Source organism: Acartia tonsa, chromosome 7, assembly GCF_053477335.1.
Source record: "Acartia tonsa isolate MP-2025a chromosome 7, ASM5347733v1, whole genome shotgun sequence".
Taxonomy (NCBI): Eukaryota; Metazoa; Arthropoda; class Copepoda; order Calanoida; family Acartiidae; genus Acartia; species Acartia tonsa.
Window position 1 is genome coordinate 43,720,646 of NC_137266.1, and position 19,500 is coordinate 43,740,145.

A 19,500-nucleotide genomic window follows, 5' to 3' on the forward strand; every position below is an offset into this window, starting at 1 on the left:
GGCAATATGTTAATGAACAGTAATTTATAATACAGTATAATTAGAGAAAAATCTTTAAATTGGGAAACATGAAGAGTACCTAAAAGGAGAACCTTAACGGTTCAGCGGTTATTAAGATCCTTCGCTACAAACACACACATCCTGTTACTTTCTGCATATTTGTTTGTGTGTTTTTTGCTCTTTAATATAGGTTGACTAATATACCTACGGAATACGGATATACCATAATTTTATAGTAGCTGTTCTACTAATGTACGATTTCATTCGTTTAAATTGTGTTAAGATTTTTAAGATTCGGCCTCTGGACTTGCTTGTTAGAAATAAGTCAAAAGATAAGTTTCTAGGTCCTACAAATTATCAATAAAAGATTTACCATTTTTTAAAAAGATTTTAAAATGTACCCATTTGTTTAGTTGAATGATATTAGGGCGATGATTGTCTTCTATTAACATGTCTTCCTGTTTAAAAAATCTTACAGAAAATCTACAATTTTTGCTTCTTTGTGGAGCCACTTTTTTTTATGAAAAAGCTAACTGTCCATAAATATATATACATATATGGTGTGTATTCCTTTCCGCAAATATAGCACATTATCAAATCCATCAGAACCGCATATTATTACAAAACACCCTTCCGTTTATGCTATATTGTCATGATTAAACAGTAAAAACTCCCTCTATAACATTTACTATTTTGTCATTTTTCGCGAATATGAAACACTATGCGATTGTGAAGACACACTGCACTGCATATGTAAATGGGTCACTAAATTTCAGGGATCTTAAGGGATACGACAATGGAGAAATATTTTATTGGTAAAAAAAAGTTTAATCATTGCTATTTTGTATCACCCAATCAAGATTTAATTAAAAGCCCAAGTAATTTAAGTCAACGAATATAAGACTATACAATATTGAGGGTACATGTATGGTTTTAGACTATTTTTCTGTAGATCCTAGGGGCGCACCCCCTTGTATCTTATGTATTATAAAAACAGACAGACATTGTACAAGATAGATATGATATAAGATATTAATCAAAATAATTGGGATTCTTATGCAGATATGTGAAAGAAAAAATGTAATGATTAAATTCTTAGATAATAAAAGAATTATGAATATATAACCATTCCGATTAATAAAGAACAAAAAATATGCAAATTTTGTTTCATGTGTTTTTAGCAAAATCCAGCCGTCAAATAAATAAGGAAAATTTGGATTTAAAAGTATATAAGGGATAGGAAAACAGACGGTAAATTAATGCACTGTACTTCCCCAATGATGATCAAACAAAATTACCCATTATTGATGTTAAATTATTAATTGAAAAGTTTGGATATTGCTAGTTTGATTTTTTAAAAGTAACCAACTTTTTTAAGACAACGAATGAAAAATAGTGTTTATAAAAATTAATGTCCAATATTCCCTCCCTCCCCGTTTATAAGGAAAATGACTATTGCAAAGGTTAATTATAGAGTAGCCAGACTCAATGATTAAACAAACGAAATGTTTAATGAAATATGATCTCTTTTACTGTTACAGATGTTTTACATACATACAGTAAAATTGTCAATTTTTGTAACAATAGTTTTATTTTTGAATTAATGGATTTATTATAACATGTACTCTAATAAAGTGGAACTTGCAACTGGCTAAAATAACCATTCTTTCATCCCCTCTTCTCCAATTAGATGAACGGAGTGACCAATAAGTGATGCCCATGTTAGCAACCTAAATTGACGACAATTACTCCCTTGTCATAATATCAACGTATATTCTATATCCATTTCTTATTTTCATACATATAAATAATTTGCCTTTTTTTTGCCAAACTTAAAGCATTTTTATTTATTAAGTTCTATTAAGTTTGAATAGAGAAATCTTTATGAAAGTAATGAAGGACTTAATTAAAAGGTAGACAAATTATGGAACGAACAGACGGACTGAAGAACATACCCTAACTCTAGAGAAGCTGTGCTAAAACAGCCGACCGTGAAAATAGATTGACCTTACAAGAAATTTGACTCTGCCGCAATTTTATTTTGGGTGTGCCTTCGCCTCCGCACATGTTTCACATTAGAAAATCAGCACAAATGCATTTTATTACAATTTCACAAACTGTTTCATCTCTTTGCTTCACACTTACTATTAAACACCTTCTTTTTTTTGCTAGTGTGTCTTTATGCAATAAATTTATAAATATAGATGTATAACTAGAAAACTACCTGGATTCCCCTTTTTATGACCTTTTTCGTCTGCTAGCAAATTTCTCTCTGCTCTTTGGATGCGACTTGGCTTTGTTAATATTCCCGACGCTATTGGTTGATTTTCAAAAAAAAGGTCCTCGGGTCTGGGACATACAGTTATTTAACCCCTTACCCCTCTATTGTTTTACTCTAATCTTTATGCGAATATGAAATATTAGGATCATGTGATAAATTGCGGAAGTGAATGGGCAACTTTTTATTTGCACTCTGCTAATCAGGATGTGCCAATAATTCTGCAAAAATTTTGCCATAACTCAAAAGTGCAAAAATAGCCTGGGAGGGAGGGGACAATGGACTGTAAATTATACAAGTACCCATAATTCAATAATAGTACTCAAATTCGTTGTCTTCATATCTTTGGGTACTTTAATTAAATTTTGATTGGTTGACAAAAATCAATATTTTACTGTTTTACTTGTTACTGTTCTTTTCCTATTTTTGCTGCGCTATTTACTGCAATATTATTCCAGTTTTGTTTTAATTTTGCTGTTTTGATTTAAATACTGCTAATCAGCACTGTAGTAACTTTATATCTTTATAATAGAGATAAAATTAGAGTGGTCATCCTCTTTTTAATTATCTAATAGACGGTTGAAATTAGAATTTAAAAAAAACTTAATTATCAAAGAAATTTTGGGTGGTTAATTTGCGAATTTTTTGCAATAAAAAGGTTTTTTAATGCACAATTAATTAGAAAAAAATCCACCTGAGCTTAAAATAAAGAAATATACCTATTTTTGTTATTTGTTAGTTAAATCTAAATTGCCTTAGGTATATTTTTAGGAATATGTAGAAAAAAATATGTACAAAATTTTAAATTCAATAATGAATATGAAAAATACAATGACAATAATTTGTGTGCAAACAACAGGAAAACGTTAACCCCAGTCGAGGACAGACGCCGTACAGACAACAGTCTCAAAATTTGGGTCTACGAGGTAACATTTTTATTGTTTTGGGTAGAGGGAATTATGGGGGATTGTTTTATACGTATTGTACACGTTTTAACCTATAAAATAGTCGGATTGTTAATGTTCCTAAACTGTTTTACAATTGGTCCAATTAAGGAATTGGCCATCTAGGCTTCCTATATTTATTATTTTTTATTCTTGGTGAATGCAAGGTCGTCTAAGTCTTTTTTTGAGGGGGATAAAATGAGGGATTTAAAAGTTTGATGGGGAGTGAACGAACACCCTTTTTCCAACATCCTTGGACGTAAGAAAAAGTATTACTATGAATTACACTAACTTATTTGGACAGAAGGACGTACAGACATACATACCTTAGAGATATAGCAGCTACGATCCTAAAAATAATATTTTATTTTTAGGTTAAAGGATTGTTGGATAAGAAAAAGTATAATTGTGAATTACACTAACTTATGCGGACAGAATGACGTACAGACATATATTCCCTAGTTATAAAATAGCTACGCTACTAAAAATAATACTGTATTCTAGGTTAAAGGATTGTCTGATAAGAAAAAGTATTACTGTGAACTTCATCTGGACGACAAGATTTACGCAAGGAAAGAAAATTATATTCTAACAAATGCAATGGATATAGAATATACGTGGATATTATGACAGAAGAAATATTGTAGGTAATTTAGGTTGCTAACACGGAAATCATAAATTGGTCAGTTTCTTAATGCAGTGGAAGGGATGGGTAAAAGAAGATCATTATTTTAGCCAGCTTAAAGTTTCACTTTTAAGAGTAAATGATAATCTGGTGTAAGATCCGAGTAGTAATTAATCCTTCATTATTCTAACCCTTTAATAATTATTTCGTTCCTATATTAGGCGGATTTGCCACTTTTTGAAACCAAAACTAAAAGTCAACAAAGGAACTCAACTAAAAAAAGAGTTACAGGTCTGAGATTTTGCATGACAGTTGCTTTATAGGGGTACAATATGGAACTGTGAAGAAACGGCGGCGCAACCGCCGAAAACCGCCGTTTCCCGCCGAATTTTTTTTTGCAATTTCTCGGCGGTTTTCGGCGGTTGCGCCGCCGTTTCTTCACTGTTCCATATTGTAACCCTACAAAGCAACTGCCATGCAAAATCTCAGACCTGTAACTCTTTTTTTAGTTGAGTTCCTTTGACTTATAGTTTTGGTTTCAAAAAGTGGCACATCCGCCTCTCCCCTTATTTCGTTCCTATATTAGGCTATTAGCTGATATACATACAATAGTTATCAGTATATAAGAACACTTAATTTAAGGGCAAATCATTATGTACTATTTTAAAAATTCAAACGTTGCACAAAATAAACTTTCACTGCTGCTATGTCAGAATTGTGTTATTAAGAGTACTAGAATTGGCAGGAACGAACAAGATAAAAGATACTTTTTGTATAACGGCTTGACCGTTTGAGGGATCATAATAGACACACAGTCATACATCCTGCTATTATAATAATTTTCTTTCGGGACCGCAGGACAAGTAGTAAAAAGATGCAGGGCATGTGCTTCTGGGGAGAGTACTTCCATTTTCAACAATTACCAAAGGTTAGTTAGAATATAATACACCCATCTATATATCTATCTGATGTCATGTCTATATATGTATCCCCTCTCTTCTATCTATTTTTCAACCTATCTTATGATTTGTTAAGTTTTAGGTGGATAATTTCCATTTTTACATTTACTAAAGGTTGGTTATAATATACATTAAGAGATATAAGTTTTCCGGAATTGTAATGTAGGGAGTAGATTTGAAATCTGCATCAAATTTTTTAATGATTTTTTATAAAATTCGTTTTTTGTATAATTCTTTATCTAAAAGCGGAAATACAAATTAAGTTAATTAATTTTGGCATCCGTGATTGGTGGATTTAAAAAATCTGCGCTCTGATTGGATGTCGTACATCATTCAACCAATTAGAGCGCAGGTAGTTTAAAATCCACCTATCCTATTGGTCAAAATTAATTAACTTAAAATGTATTTCCGCTTTTAGATAAAGAATTTTACAAAAAACGAATTTTATAAAAAAAATCCTTAAAATTTGATGCAGATTTCAAATCTACTCCCTACATTAAAATTCCGGAAAACTTATATCTCTTAATATACATCCATATAGTTGTACTATCTATCTATATATTTAACTTTTCTATATAATTATATACCTTTTAATCAAACTATATATTTATCTATCTAAAAAATCCGTTATTTATTTTTAATAGCTGCCTAGTAAATTGTCTTTTCCATGTTTACTGTTTTGCGTTATTTCAAATTACAAAGTAGCTTCGCTTCTAAAAACAAAGCCATAAAACCTATGAAAAAATGATAATAAAGTATGTCTTGTACAGTTGGGGAAATGAATAGATTACTGTTTACTTATGATTGTTGTTTAATATCCAGGGATATAAAGGAATAAGACAATTAAAGATAAATTTATCTAAATCCCCGATGATGATAAACATTACATTACATGTATTAAATTATTGTTAGAAAAGTCAAAATACTACTAGCTTACATTCTTATCAAAATTCAATAAAAGTACCCAAAGTTTAAAGCCAACTAATAATATGGCGTCTTATAAAACTTTGGGTGTTATTTACAGCTTAATATCTAATAAGTTATCAAAAAGATAAAGGTAGTTTAGCCTCTTTAGTTTATAGTTTTCAATTCAAATTGCTTACTGTAAAATGAGACCTTTCTTAATGATGTTTTTGGGGGTTTGAGGTCCTTTCTATTATGAATGCCCTATGGTTCTCACTAATGAACTTTCAAAATAACGCGACGTTTTTTAGAAGTGATACAAAATTTTAAATAAATCTCCGGGAGTGAGGAAATCTTGGATAAAATTGGTACCCAAAGTTTTATAACCACGGTTCTTTATTCGTTGGCTTACAAACTTTATTTAAGATTATTAAATTGAAAATAAATAAAAAAAATCAGAAATGTTCAAACTTTTTAAACAATAATGTAAATCTGCAGAAGAGGTAATTTTTTTATCCTGAATTTATTGTCCATTTGCTTATCACTTAAGATCCCTTAAACCAGACAGACCTGAGGTGAATTCTTAAAAAACTTTTGCCTTTCTAAAATCAGTGTGGCAAACTAAAAATTTAGAGGGGATAATATTGCCTCACTAAAATTTTAGTGGGGCAAACTGATTTTAGTGGGGCAAATTTTTTTATTAAGAATTTACCTCTGCAGACAAGAAAAAAAGAACTTCAAACTATAATACAGTATAAATAACCCATTTGAAAGTTTTATTGCCAATGCGCAATAGTCTTTGTAAACAAGAATATTATGTATAAAGAATTATATTTTGTGACACAATGACGATGCGCTACAGCAAAAAAATGCAACTTTTTGGAGCCCTCCTCCTTTCGCCTTAAACTGAATAAACAGTTAAATAAGCAATCAATGATATGTGTAGCTTGTACATATGTATTAAGAGTTATAAGTTTTCCGGAATTTTAATGTAGGGAGTAGATTTGAAATCTGCATCAAATTTTAAGGATTTTTTATAAAATTCGTTTTTTGTAAAATTCTTTATCTAAAAGCGAAAATACATTTTAAGTTAATTAATTTTGACCAATAGGATAGGTGGATTTTAAACTACCTGCGCTCTAATTGGTTGAATGATGTACGACATCCAATCAGAGCGCAGATTTTTTAAATTCACCAATCACAGATGCCAAAATTAATTAACTTAATTTGTATTTCCGCTTTTAGATAAAGAATTATACAAAAAACGAATTTTATAAAAAATCCTTAAAATTTGATGCAGATTTCAAATCTACTCCCTACATTACAATTCCGGAAAACTTATATCTCTTAATATGTATAGTAGTGGGGGAAAAATCATAACCCAAAAGCTAGAACAGATATTTTTAACATTTTATGTAGTTTTCAATCGAGGATTTTTGCACAATGGTTCAAGAAAAAAAACAATAGTATCTGTAAGGCATGTCTAAAATTAACTAAAAACTTTCTTGTATTGATTATAGAGTTGCCACGCTACTTTGGTTATACCAAACTTTTACAAGGTTTAAAATCTACAAGTATAAAAGCTTCGCTATTAAAAATCCATGATATAAATTTTCCAAATTATTCTTTTTGTAAAAAGGTTAAGTCATATATGTAGAATGTATCTTATTATTGGTAGATATGCTTTTGTCTGATTACAATCTATATTTAAAATATATGTGCCATTATTTTAGTGGCGCAGCTACTCTATAATATGGAATGTACGTCTATTATGTACTTTCCTCTAGAAGGAGGGGAGGTGACATTGATCTTTAATTAATGATGGTTCCAAGAGTTTTAAAGCACGTTCTATTAGTCGTTGGCTTTAAAACTATGGGGAATTGTATTTGTGCTTGGTTTTAAAAATCTACAGAAGAAGTAATTTTCTAATTGGGGTTTATACCATTTCATCGCAATTGTCTTATCCCTTAAGACCCTAAATTACCTCAATGAGAATGACCTACAGATACACCTTATTGTAGAAAATCATAAGAGCCCAAATGAATAATAAAGATAGGTCAAAAAATGATTAAAGATCAATAAAAAAAAATAATAAATATTGGGGTTTCTGCCAAAAATATTTTTAAAAAAAACTTTGTTTTGTTAATAAAACCATTTTATTTGGATAGCAGAAAACTATATTTAGGTGTTTTCTTTTCTTACTCTTGGTTCTAGTTTTTACATATAGGATTTTGATTTTGAATGATAAAATATGGGTCTTCCACCTCCTTACAATAGTGAGCAACAGTGATGTAAAGTGATTGGGCAATGAACTAAAAAAGTGTACTTCCCCAAACTATTGGACGATAGTTTGTACAACCCAAAATTAAGCAAGCGAATAAAGAATCAAATTTATAAAGCTTTGGTTACCAGTTTAATTTATAGTCTAATATCCCCTCCCTGCCCGGTCAACCCATAAAACAGAATGCTATTTAATATATTAGGTTAGTTATTTTTTGGCTATTTGCATATATTTATACACAATGTATAAACACTAATAGAACATACCTAGCCAAGAAAGTTACCGTAATATTATTTTTCATAAATTAAAAACGTTCCAATTCTATTTTTTTTCCAGAATATCACCTTTAAACATTCAAACGATCTGATTGCAGTAAAAATCTTAGCAGTGAAGCTAATATATAATTTACATGTCTGTCCGTCCGCCAGTACGTCTGTAACGCTATGGGGAAATTGAGCTTTTCTCGACTTCTATTAAAGATACACAGTTGAAAATTTTTGGTGAAGATTCCCTGTACGAATGAGCTGAGCATACAGTATATAATTTGTTTTCATCGGTCTTGATTTTTAAAGACGTAATTGTTATTTTTTCATTATTTTGTATGATTTCGATTTAAAGCGTATAAAATCAGAGAGAGAGGGCACAATGAGCTGTTATTACACAAGTCCCCTATGTTTTATATTAAAGTTTTCTTATTCGTTGACTAAACAACTTTGAGGACTTTTATTGAATTTTAAATGGTTGTTTCCTTAGGATGAGTGTACAAACGTTTTAACCACTATTTTATAGGTCAATGGCTTATCCCTTTAGATCCCTGGATTTAAAGCGTAATAAATAATGAATATTTACCCTAGAATCTTAAAATTTTCTTTTATTCCTTTTATTTTATATTAATTAGTCGAGATCCTTTTATATTCTCGCCACTAAAAAGATTTTTAAGTAACAAAAGCCTTTTGTTTTAATATTTATTTTATACAAATTTAAATTTAATTTAATTGTAAAAAGCGAAGCTTTTCTATATTTAGAGTCGGTTTGTCCTTGTCATTAACGTATAGCTCTAATTGTGTTTACGGAATAGGGATTCTTGATTGGGTAATGAGGTTATTGTTAGTGATTACACTGTTAAAGGCGTATACCTTATGTAATTACGTTTAAAATTTATAATCGAAATTTATTTAAATTATACCTACCATCTGTGGATAACAATTATTGGTTGAAAAGTTTGGACACTGATAGTTTTTTTTACTGATTAATAATACAAATGTACCCAAAGTTTTACATTATTGTTCTTGTTAAATCAACAATACTTTTTGAAAAACCAAAATTGATCCAAAATCTTTATATCTGACACAAAAGCAACTTTTTGACCCCTTTTGTATATCATTCACCGCATAAAGCGACTTTGAATGGGCGTAAACACAAAACAACTAAAAAATACTCATAGCATATTAGAAAAATTTTAAAAAAAGGTACATGACAAGGGATTCATCTATAGTATGGGGAATACCCCCTCAAAGATTAAATTAGAGAGGGGACATTAGACTGTGAATTTTACTCTTACCTAAAGTTTTAAAACTCATTCTTATTTGTTGTATAAACAAACCTTCCGTGTCCAAACTTTTCCATCAATGATTTTATTCTACAGCAGAAATTATTTTCGTTCATTGTCTTATAACTTGAGATCCCTGAAATTATCTAGGTCTAGCTGTTTACGAAATCTTCCACAGCACACGTTTAGCTACTTTTATTATTTATTAGCTTTGTTTCATGAACACAAACAATAAACCTTTCAATTTGATTTTCGTGTCTTTTATTTTAAACCAAACAAACAAATACAAAAAAAGACAAAAACTCTCCGAAAATTTGATAATTTCGGAACTCCCAAAATCACAAAAAAGCATAAAGTTTAATGAAATCGTAGTTTCAGTATTAAAAGCCTAAAATTTATCTGTATTTTATATATTTTTGATATCTTTAAAAATGGCTTAAAGTCTTTATTCATTGATATATTTGAATAGTAATAAAATCATGATTTAATCTATTAATCTTTTATTGTACAAAAAAAGCAATACACAGCAACAGCAACAACAACAAAAACATTTCAAGCATGGTCCTGTTTTTTTATGCAGGGTTCAAAACGCTTTTTGATACAGGGCCTTTTGCATTGCAGGGCCAATAAATGAGGAGTTCCTAACTGACATGGATATATTATCAAAATAATAATATTTTAATGCAGGGAGGGAGGGGACATTGGGCTGTTTATTACACTAGTCCCTAAAGTCTTATAATAACGTTTTCTTATTCGTTGTCTCAAAAACCTTTTGAATTTAGATTGGTTGGTTTATTAAATTGAGTTTCCAAACGTTTCAAGTACTAACTGTAATCTACACAAGGGTTAATTTTAGGTATCACCATTGGGGATGTACATCAATTTATCGATCATTGTCTTATCCCTTTAGATCTCTGATTTTAATGACATTATGACTACATTGTTATGTTGACATAATAAAAAAAACATAATTTTTGACATGTCAATCCTTTCAGGAGGGTTATCCTACCCTTGCCATGTCTATAGAATACATTTTGATTTGTTTTTATTGCTGTACTACTTATAAACATAATTATCCTTGGTTATATAATAATAATCGCAATTATTTAATAGCATTTGACAAGACATATTAAACACTTTATACGTCCTATTTAATAATAGAACATATGACAAAGTATTTTATGACATAATTGAAGCTTAAAAAGCTATTAAAGTTTTAATTTTGTTAACTAACGGCTGCATCATTAGCATCTTGGAGAGGTAAGGTAGTAGAATAGTCTAAAACCACACCGAGAATATTAGAGAACTCAATCGGTTCTGTGGCTAGCAAGATCTTAATGAACAAACAAATACTTTATATATTAGGATGGATTCAAAAAATATTGAGATTAGAAACGGCACGCCAATACATGAACTATTAAGTAGCGGCGCTACTAAAATTGTAAATAAACCTATTCCTTTGAAAAAGCAATAACGTTATGAAACAATTAAAATTTATAATTTTATGGCCATTATGAGGCTTTTTTGGGGGTGGAGGGTGTGTTATCCCTTCCACATATTACCCTATCAGCATAGTGTTTCATAATCGCAAAACAACACAATAACATGTAGATAAAGACAGGGATAAAACAGCGGATAAAAAATTTATTTACATTCCCGGATATAATAAACATTATTAACCCTTCTGTAGATTAATAATGTTGGTTGAAAAGTTTGGAACCAATCTCAGGTATCCAAACTTTTTAATCCAACTATTCATGTTATGCGGTTATTTATAAACTTTGGGTACCACTATAATTTACAGTCCATTGTCCCCTTGCCCCCTGTGATTGCTGTTGTAATCATTTGCGGTTCTGCTAATGTCATAAATGTGCGGAAGGGAAAGCACACCGCAAGTTTAGTCCCCAAGATTATTAAATTATTTCGCAATGTAACCGTTGTGATTAAAAACGTGTCCTGACTTGGCAAAAATTATTATTTCTTAATACTCAGGGAGGGAGGGGATATTAGAGTTGAAATTAAACCTTAGCTGGATCTTTAAATCATTTTAGTGGTGAGCCAGATCGGGGTGAGCCAACTTTCCACCAATGAGAGCACAGCATTTTATGAAATGCCGCGCTGTGATTGGCGGAAATTCGGCGCACCCCGATCTGGCTCACCACTAAAATGATTTAAAGATCCAGCTCTGGTACCCAAAGTTTTGTAATCATATTATCTTATTTGTTGTTTATAGGCAAAAAGTATTGAAACCTTTCAAACAATTGTTTTTGTTTATCATCATTTGAAATATACATCAATTTATCGTATAACAAAACATTCCCATATAAACAACCCCTTAAATAGTGGATGTAAATATTCATTCCCATATAAACAACCCCTTAAATAGTGGATGTAAATATTCATTTATTTCCCTGGTATATCATTTATATCCCTGGTATCTCATTTATATCCCTGGTATCTCATTTATATCCCTGGTATGATTTTAGAAGATTTTTAATTTTTTTTGGAAGATTTTATAATTTTTATTAATTACTAAAAGAAAGAAAAATTATACTAGGGAAATAAATAAAATTTAAAAACCAAAATTAAACCACATTTTACTAGCATAAAAATGAGTTTTTGTTTAAATGAGAATGATATTCCTGTCCAGTTTTTTGTTTAGGAATGAATATTTCTTACCCTCGTGAATAAATGATGACCTATCGGTCCATCATTTATTCCCTCGGGTAAGAAATATTCATTCCTAGACAAAAAACTGGACAGGAATACCCCATTTATTTCCCTGGTATCTCATTTATATCCCTGGTATGATTTTAGAAGATTTTAAATTTTTTTGGAAGATTTTAGAATTTTTATTAATTACTAAAAGAAAGAAAAATTATACCAGGGAAATAAATGAAATTTAAAAACCAAAATTAAACCACATTTTACTAGCATAAAAATGAGTTTTTGTTTAAATGAGAATGATATTCCTGTCCAGTTTTTTGTTTAGGAATGAATATTTCTTACCCTCGTGAATAAATGATGACCTATCGGTCCATCATTTATTCCCTCGGGAAAGAAATATTCATTCCTAAACAAAAACTGGACAGGAATACCCCATTCAATATATTTTTTTGTTTATCCCATCAAATAATAGTTTCATTCTTGTTATGTAAGTAAATCAAAATGTAACATGTGTAGAGGTATCTTAATTTTTACAAGACTCATTTCATTCTTAATAGATTTATTATCCTAGATGGTTAATCAGTCATAATCCGTCCAACTTAAAAAGAAATTTCTAGCAGGCGATTTTTTGGATCTACTGCAGTTCAGGGTAAAATATTGCTGGTAACGAATGCTTCCTGTTTCCTGGCAATATTGGAAGCTTCCTGGATCTAGCATAACAAGAAATAATTCTGGAGCTACCAATGTTTAACTTTTCTGGTTGCTGGCAATTTATGCTTATTCCTGGCCACTGGCATGTTTGAAATATTCCTGTTAAAAAGCAATATTTCCCTTTTATTACACTTACCCCACAATTAAGGTTGGCTTTTTTGGCATGTTTGTCTAATGTGGTGGGGGGTGGGAGGGTAGTGGTGTTTCTCGGTACTAATTGGGGGAGTTAGGATAAGGTATAAATTTTGCTCTGTTCTACAACAATTCATAGTAAATTTAAAACCTTAAACTGATCAAATGTAAATAATGAATTAGAGAGAGGGGGGGGGGGGGGGGTGAGACAAGACAAATATGATAAATATTTCGTATTTCTGATTTTTATCTACAGTTAATAATACAACGTTTACGTAGGCGTAAAAAGTAACAATATAAAAGTAGTCAGGAAAAACTTTAAGGGTAATAGGTCCTGGGAAGGTTTTTAACTATTTTAGTTTGATTTGGAAGTCTAAAAAGGGGATGGAATAGAATTATTTGAAATAAAAATCTCCCGCCATAATCTAATTACCTTCATGGTTTCACTCAAATCAATATCTACCATAAGAGTAAAGCTTTTCTTATCATGGTCTGTATGTCAGTTACACTACTAGAATTGTTGGTGTTATTCTCTTAAAATTTTTTTTTTCAATTTTGAAATATTGGTCCCCCCCCCCCCCCCTAACTAAACCATCAAACCTGGCCGCGGCACTTTTTTATAATTAGGTTATTTTAGGTTACAGGGGCTAGTATTAAGTTTTGCATTCTATAGGCGTTCAAATTGTTAAAATTTTTACTTTTTGATTTCAGAGCCTCACTTAGAAAAAATTAATTTATTAATTAATATGATTAAAATTACGAATGTTTCTCCCCTCCCCCCTTTTTAATATATTATAAAAATAAATAGGACCGCCCAAATTTTGGCGCGAAAGTGGATATTAAGATAGAAACAGTTAAATTTAAAGGTAAAGATCCCACTCTCTTAAATCCTTACCCCACCTCTATTAGGAATGCACATCGATTACTGTCCCTTATTAATTGTTGCTGTTTACCCCTTAAGAAATTGTGAAAAAGGGTATGGGGTAAAAACTCCTGTAAGCCAGTAATCTTCTGTCATTGCTGGTAACTTGGAAAATTTGCAGATTGCAAGAAGTATTACTTATTGAAAACTTTGCTACTTATGTGTAAATATCATTTGCTAAACAAGAAATTTTGCTAAAATGTAAGAACGTAATTCAAAATTAGGAAAAATCCTAAGTAAATAAAGGACAGAAATTCCAAAATTTTTACTATTTTGTAAACATTGAAGCTGCAGATTGGATTTGGAGGGTGTAGGGGGATGTAGATTACCCCCAAAACACCCCCATCCCAATGATTTTATTTGAAGAAACCTTTAACACATTTCCAAGTTTTTCTAAACACAAACATATTATGCTTTAAAAGGATTAAAATCTTGGAATACCTGTCTCTGTTTGAAATGTAAACAAGGGATTAAAATAAAGTCACACACCGTTGAAATTTTCAAATACAAAGTCAACATAAAAAATCTATTTGTTAAGTAGCTAAGTAAATAGTATAACTATCTATCTATCTTCATGGAAATTTCTGTCTATCTATTTGAATATATGAAATCTTTCTTTCTATCTACATATATATTTTAAATCAAAATATCCATCTAATAAACAATCAATCTATCAACCTTTTGATAACAATCTAACTTTACCTATCTATCTATATGTCTGTCTGTCTGTCTTTCTCTCCCTCTCTTACTCGCTTATTCATTATCTTTCTACCTAACAAACTATCTATCTTTTTATATATCTACCTATCTACCTACCTATAATAATATATGTCTAGTTATCTTTGTATTATTGTAATTTCGTCTTTTTTTTTATATTATCTATCTATCTATCTACTAGTAATCTATCTATCTATCTATTCTAGGTTGAGAAGATCACCATCCTGATCTACAAGGACAAGGGTCGTGTGAGGCGGCAGCGCAAACCTGTGGGCCGTATCAAGATCTCCGTGTCCAGCGTACTATCAAGGAGGGAGGTGGAGAAATGGTATCCCGTGGAGAAAGCCTCCAGGTAATCTATTTTTAGGACCAGCGGCTACGCCCCCTAAAGGCCTCTAGGGGCACTTGAGAGAAGGGGTAAGTCATCCCCATTATATTTAATTTTTTAAAATAAAAATGAAAATGTTTTTTTGGGGAAGGGTATTTTTCATAGGGGCGATTTCTCTTGGTAGGGTGGAGTTACCCTGCCCTATTATAGTTTTTTTTAAAAATTAAATTTATCGATCTTTTCATTTATTCTATCTATACTATCTATGCATTTTTTATTTATCTATTCATCTAGATATATCCATCCATATATCTAACCAATTGTTTATCTATTTAGACGAGAATCGCCAAGCATACGGCTCAAATGTCAATACCAATCGATGGACATCCTACCCGTACGGGAGTATGAAGATTTGTTAAAGTTCACCATGGACGAATACAGGAATAGATGCACATACAAATTCTAAGAGGGAGAGAAAATTGGAGTATATGTATTTTCGTGTACCCAATTTTTATAAACATGTTCCTTTATTCGTTGTATTAAAAAACTTTGGGTGCTTTTTATTAAATCCTGATTGGTTGGTTCAAACTAGCAGTAGCCAAACATTCCAACCAATAATTCATATCTATAGAAAATGGTCATTTTGTTAATCATTATTGGGGATGAGCATCAAATTATCTTCCATTGACTAATCCGTTCAGATTCTATTTATCACATTTGAAGAGTGTTTCATATTAATAAAAGAACATAATAGCAAATAGTTTATTTTTGGTGTTTTTGTATGAACATTGATTATTGACAACAGACCCCTGGTTCGCATGCTCGAGTCCCACATTTCTGTAAAAGTCAAGGAGGAGTTTGCCCTCGCACTAATGAACATTTTTAAAATCCAGGTAAAATTTTGTTGTTGTTTGTTTTAAGATTAGCCATCTCCTTAATTAACTATGGTCTGTCCTTACGTCAGTCAGTCCGAGAATTCTCAACAAATTGACTATATAAATCTTGTTTTCTATCGGATTCTATACATTTTAAACATAAATTCTTTAAACTGTAAAGATATGTCGTATATAATGTTTTATTTACAATAACTATTAGCATGTTTTTAAAAGCGAAGCTTTTCTATAATTAGGGTCGGTCCGTCCGTACGTCCGTAACGGATAGCTTTTTTCGTTAATTTAGGCATGTTAGAATTGTCCTATCGATTTCAAATTTTGCATGGTGATTCCTTTAATAGTTAGGTACGATTTAGAAAGCAACTCTATAATCATCACCAAAATGTCCGTACGTCCATTTTAAACATGTTGATTTTTTTACTTTTTTTAACAACAAATTTTTATGTGATCTAATCATCCGATTGATCTGATTTTTGGTATATTGATTCGTGGGACAACAAAGTATAATGTAATAAGCGAAGCAACTCTACAATCAATTCCTAAAAATGTAAGTATGTCCATAAACATTATCCTGAATCAAGCAGTTTTTCAACAAATTTACTTACAATTTTGCTTTGACTCTTATACATATATATTATGATTATTCAGTTCTGACACTATACAAGTGTAAATGTCCGTTTGTCCTACCGTTTCAGTGCTTCGCTTTTATGGATGTTGTCATCCTTGTTTGTATATGCTTTTGATGGGGGTTGTAAGTTAAAGGTAAAAAACTATTTTCTCTAAAATATTTTTATCATAATGTAGGTTGCGTGATTATAATCATAATGATAATATTTTTTTATGGTTAGAGGTTTCGTGATTAAATTACATTAAAATATAACTCAATTCGGATGTAATAAGTAATACTATTTGTAGTTACTTTACAGGCTTTATACGGCCAAACGTGATTATGAAAGATTAGGTATCTGAGAGTCTCTTGTCCCCTTACCTGCTTAATGTTACCAAAACGATATATCGTCCATCGTATATTTGACTTGAAATATTTTATTTTTAGGATGTTGCTGAAGACATACTTGCCGACATAGTTGTGCATGAGATCTCTAACAATGACAATGAAACACTCACCTTCAGGCAAAATATTGGACCTTTCAGGTTTGGTGGGGGGAAAATACTTACTACTTAGGGAAAATCTTACTACTAAAAGTAAAAAAGTTCGTGTGTGGGGGGTATATTCATTTTTTGTTCACTTCTCGTAAACTAACACTGTTATGATATCTATAGATTTATGATATAAAGTAGTAAGGTTTTTTGTCGAAAGCTTATGAACTTGGAAATTGCTGGTCTGAATGGGTTGTATTTTTCAGGAAATCTTTTTAAATGTCTTGGGGTGGTTTTAGGCTATTTTTCTTATCTTCCCTACCCTCCCATAGAGGCTAGGGGCGAACCTATATAAAAAAATAACAGTAAAAAACGTAGTTTTGTACTTAATAGGAGCCTAATTAAAGATCCTTATATGTTAGAGAACAATTGAACAACTAATAATCACTTCAGAAAATCTTTTAATTACCCCACTAATTTAACCAGGGAGGGAGGGGACAATGGAATTTAAATTTTATTAGTCCCCAATGTTTAATAAACACGTCTTTTTATTTGCTGATTTATAAACTTTGGAAAATATTAAACTTTTCAAACAATAATCTAAAACAGTGTAATTTTGCTTATCATCAATTGGATCTACTGCAGTTCACGGTAAAATATTGCTAATAACGAATATTGCCAAAAATCTATGAATTTTAAAGGCTGCTAGCTGACAAACGGCTGAACATACAGATCATACCCGCACACCATTTAATATCTAGTACTGTTAACTCGACACAATTGCAAAAATAAAGTGTACATTCAATTCCGAATCATATTATCAAAACTTCAGAACCAAGAACAGAGCCTTGAGGTACTCCATTAAATTATATATATTTACTTACGCACTTGTATCATATTATCAAACAGCACAAACTCTCCCATTGTCTTATCCCCTTTAATTATTTGCTATTGTGTCTTCATGCGAAAATGCAACCAGGGAGGGAGGGGACCTTGGGTTGTTTATAACGTTTTCTTATTTGTTGGCATAACAACCGTGGTTTGAGTATCCAAACGTTTCAACCACTAATTGTAATCTACAGAAGGAGTATTTTTTTGTAGCATTATTGGGGATGTACATCAATTTAACGGCCATTGTTTATCCCTATAGTTCCTTATATAGCAGTTATGATATAAAGCGTAAGTGATAGAACATCTAAAAAAAAATTTGAATTATCGTATCAATTTTTAATGTATTTGTGTGAGGAGTGTTTTTTCAATAACACTTAAAAATCCGCCAATACAACAGACAAAAATCTAAATAATCATACATGGCAATTTATATTTTAATTTCTGAACTTTTATAATAATATAAACAATAATCAATAATGATGTATGTCTGTCTGCCCAGATCTCGCTAACCGCCGGAAAAAATGGGTTTTGTTTTTTCAGAGAATGTTCTTTCCTTTCATAAAAGGTTTTTTTTATATTTTTTCAGATGGAAGGAGATTACATAACGTAGTAAAAGATGAACATACTTAATATCGCATTTCTAGAGTAGCTGCGTTGCAAAGTAACATATTTTAAGAAACAACTTACTTTGGAGTATCGATTGCTATTTTTTTTATTTTAGTTGTTCGCAACTAAAACTTGACATGGCATATTTTGACGTTTGATTAATCTGAGAGCTATTGTCACAAACAAGGATTATTACGTCCAAACACGTAAAAATTTAAAATTAAAAAAACCTATGATAGCGAAACACTATACAATAAGACATCCTTATAATAAAGTAACAGGATCTGTGTCTGTATGTACCGAAGGATCTCATTACCTCTGTACCATTATGGTTCTTCCTTACAGGGTCGCTCCTCATAGGTGCTGGGAAAAACTTGGATACTGGAGGATACCACTATTCTCCAAAGAAAAATCGCCCCAAAAAATTAATTATGCTGCTAGGCGGCGCCAGTGTCATAGTTCTTTTCAATAAGAAATACACATATTTAGTGAATATTTATCGTTCTACTACTATTTTTAAGCCTTCAAACACACAACTTTACGGATTCTACTAGAAACCTACCCCTCTCTTATATCTCAAGTTTAAATATGTGGTGTAAAATTGCCTGAAATATAGAATACTTAATTCAAGGCAAAGACAAACGCACTGGACTTGAGGAATAGCTTCGCTACACCAAAAAAATGACTGTCAGCATTTTATTAAATTCAATGTGTACATGATTTTTTTTCTAGAGACATATTTACTGCAATTCAATTCGATTTTTATCGGTAATTATTTGTAGATAATAGATATGGACAGAATTTTATTAAATTGTAGTAGATGGGGGACTTGGGAGGTCAAGAAAATAGCACAAAACAAACCCCAAATCCAAGTTTAAAGCTTCCCTGAATAGTACAACCAACTGTGATAGCGTTTTTTTGATATTTTTTTAGACAAAAATTCTTCCACCAATCAATTAACATACTTGTCCTTGTTTTTTTTATTATTTTATACTT

The 19,500-nt window shown here is 31.0% G+C and overlaps 1 protein-coding gene across 2 annotated transcripts in view; it reads left to right on the forward strand.

Annotated features, from left to right (window-relative positions):
• Window positions 1–19,500, forward strand: part of LOC145323816 (ras GTPase-activating protein raskol-like) — a 122,664-nt gene that overhangs the window by 81,494 nt on the left and 21,670 nt on the right. The window contains exons 5-11 of one of the 2 annotated variants that reach the window (XM_080166374.1): window positions 3,136–3,204; window positions 3,727–3,792; window positions 4,704–4,775; window positions 14,895–15,040; window positions 15,353–15,458; window positions 15,823–15,909; window positions 16,964–17,040. In XM_080166374.1, coding sequence (XP_080022500.1) covers window positions 3,136–3,204; window positions 3,727–3,792; window positions 4,704–4,775; window positions 14,895–15,040; window positions 15,353–15,458; window positions 15,823–15,909; window positions 16,964–17,040 — 623 coding nt within the window. Of the gene's footprint in view, window positions 1–3,135; window positions 3,205–3,726; window positions 3,793–4,703; window positions 4,776–14,894; window positions 15,041–15,352; window positions 15,459–15,817; window positions 15,910–16,963; window positions 17,041–19,500 lie in introns of both variants that reach the window. The other variant, XM_080166372.1, reaches the window with a different exon arrangement.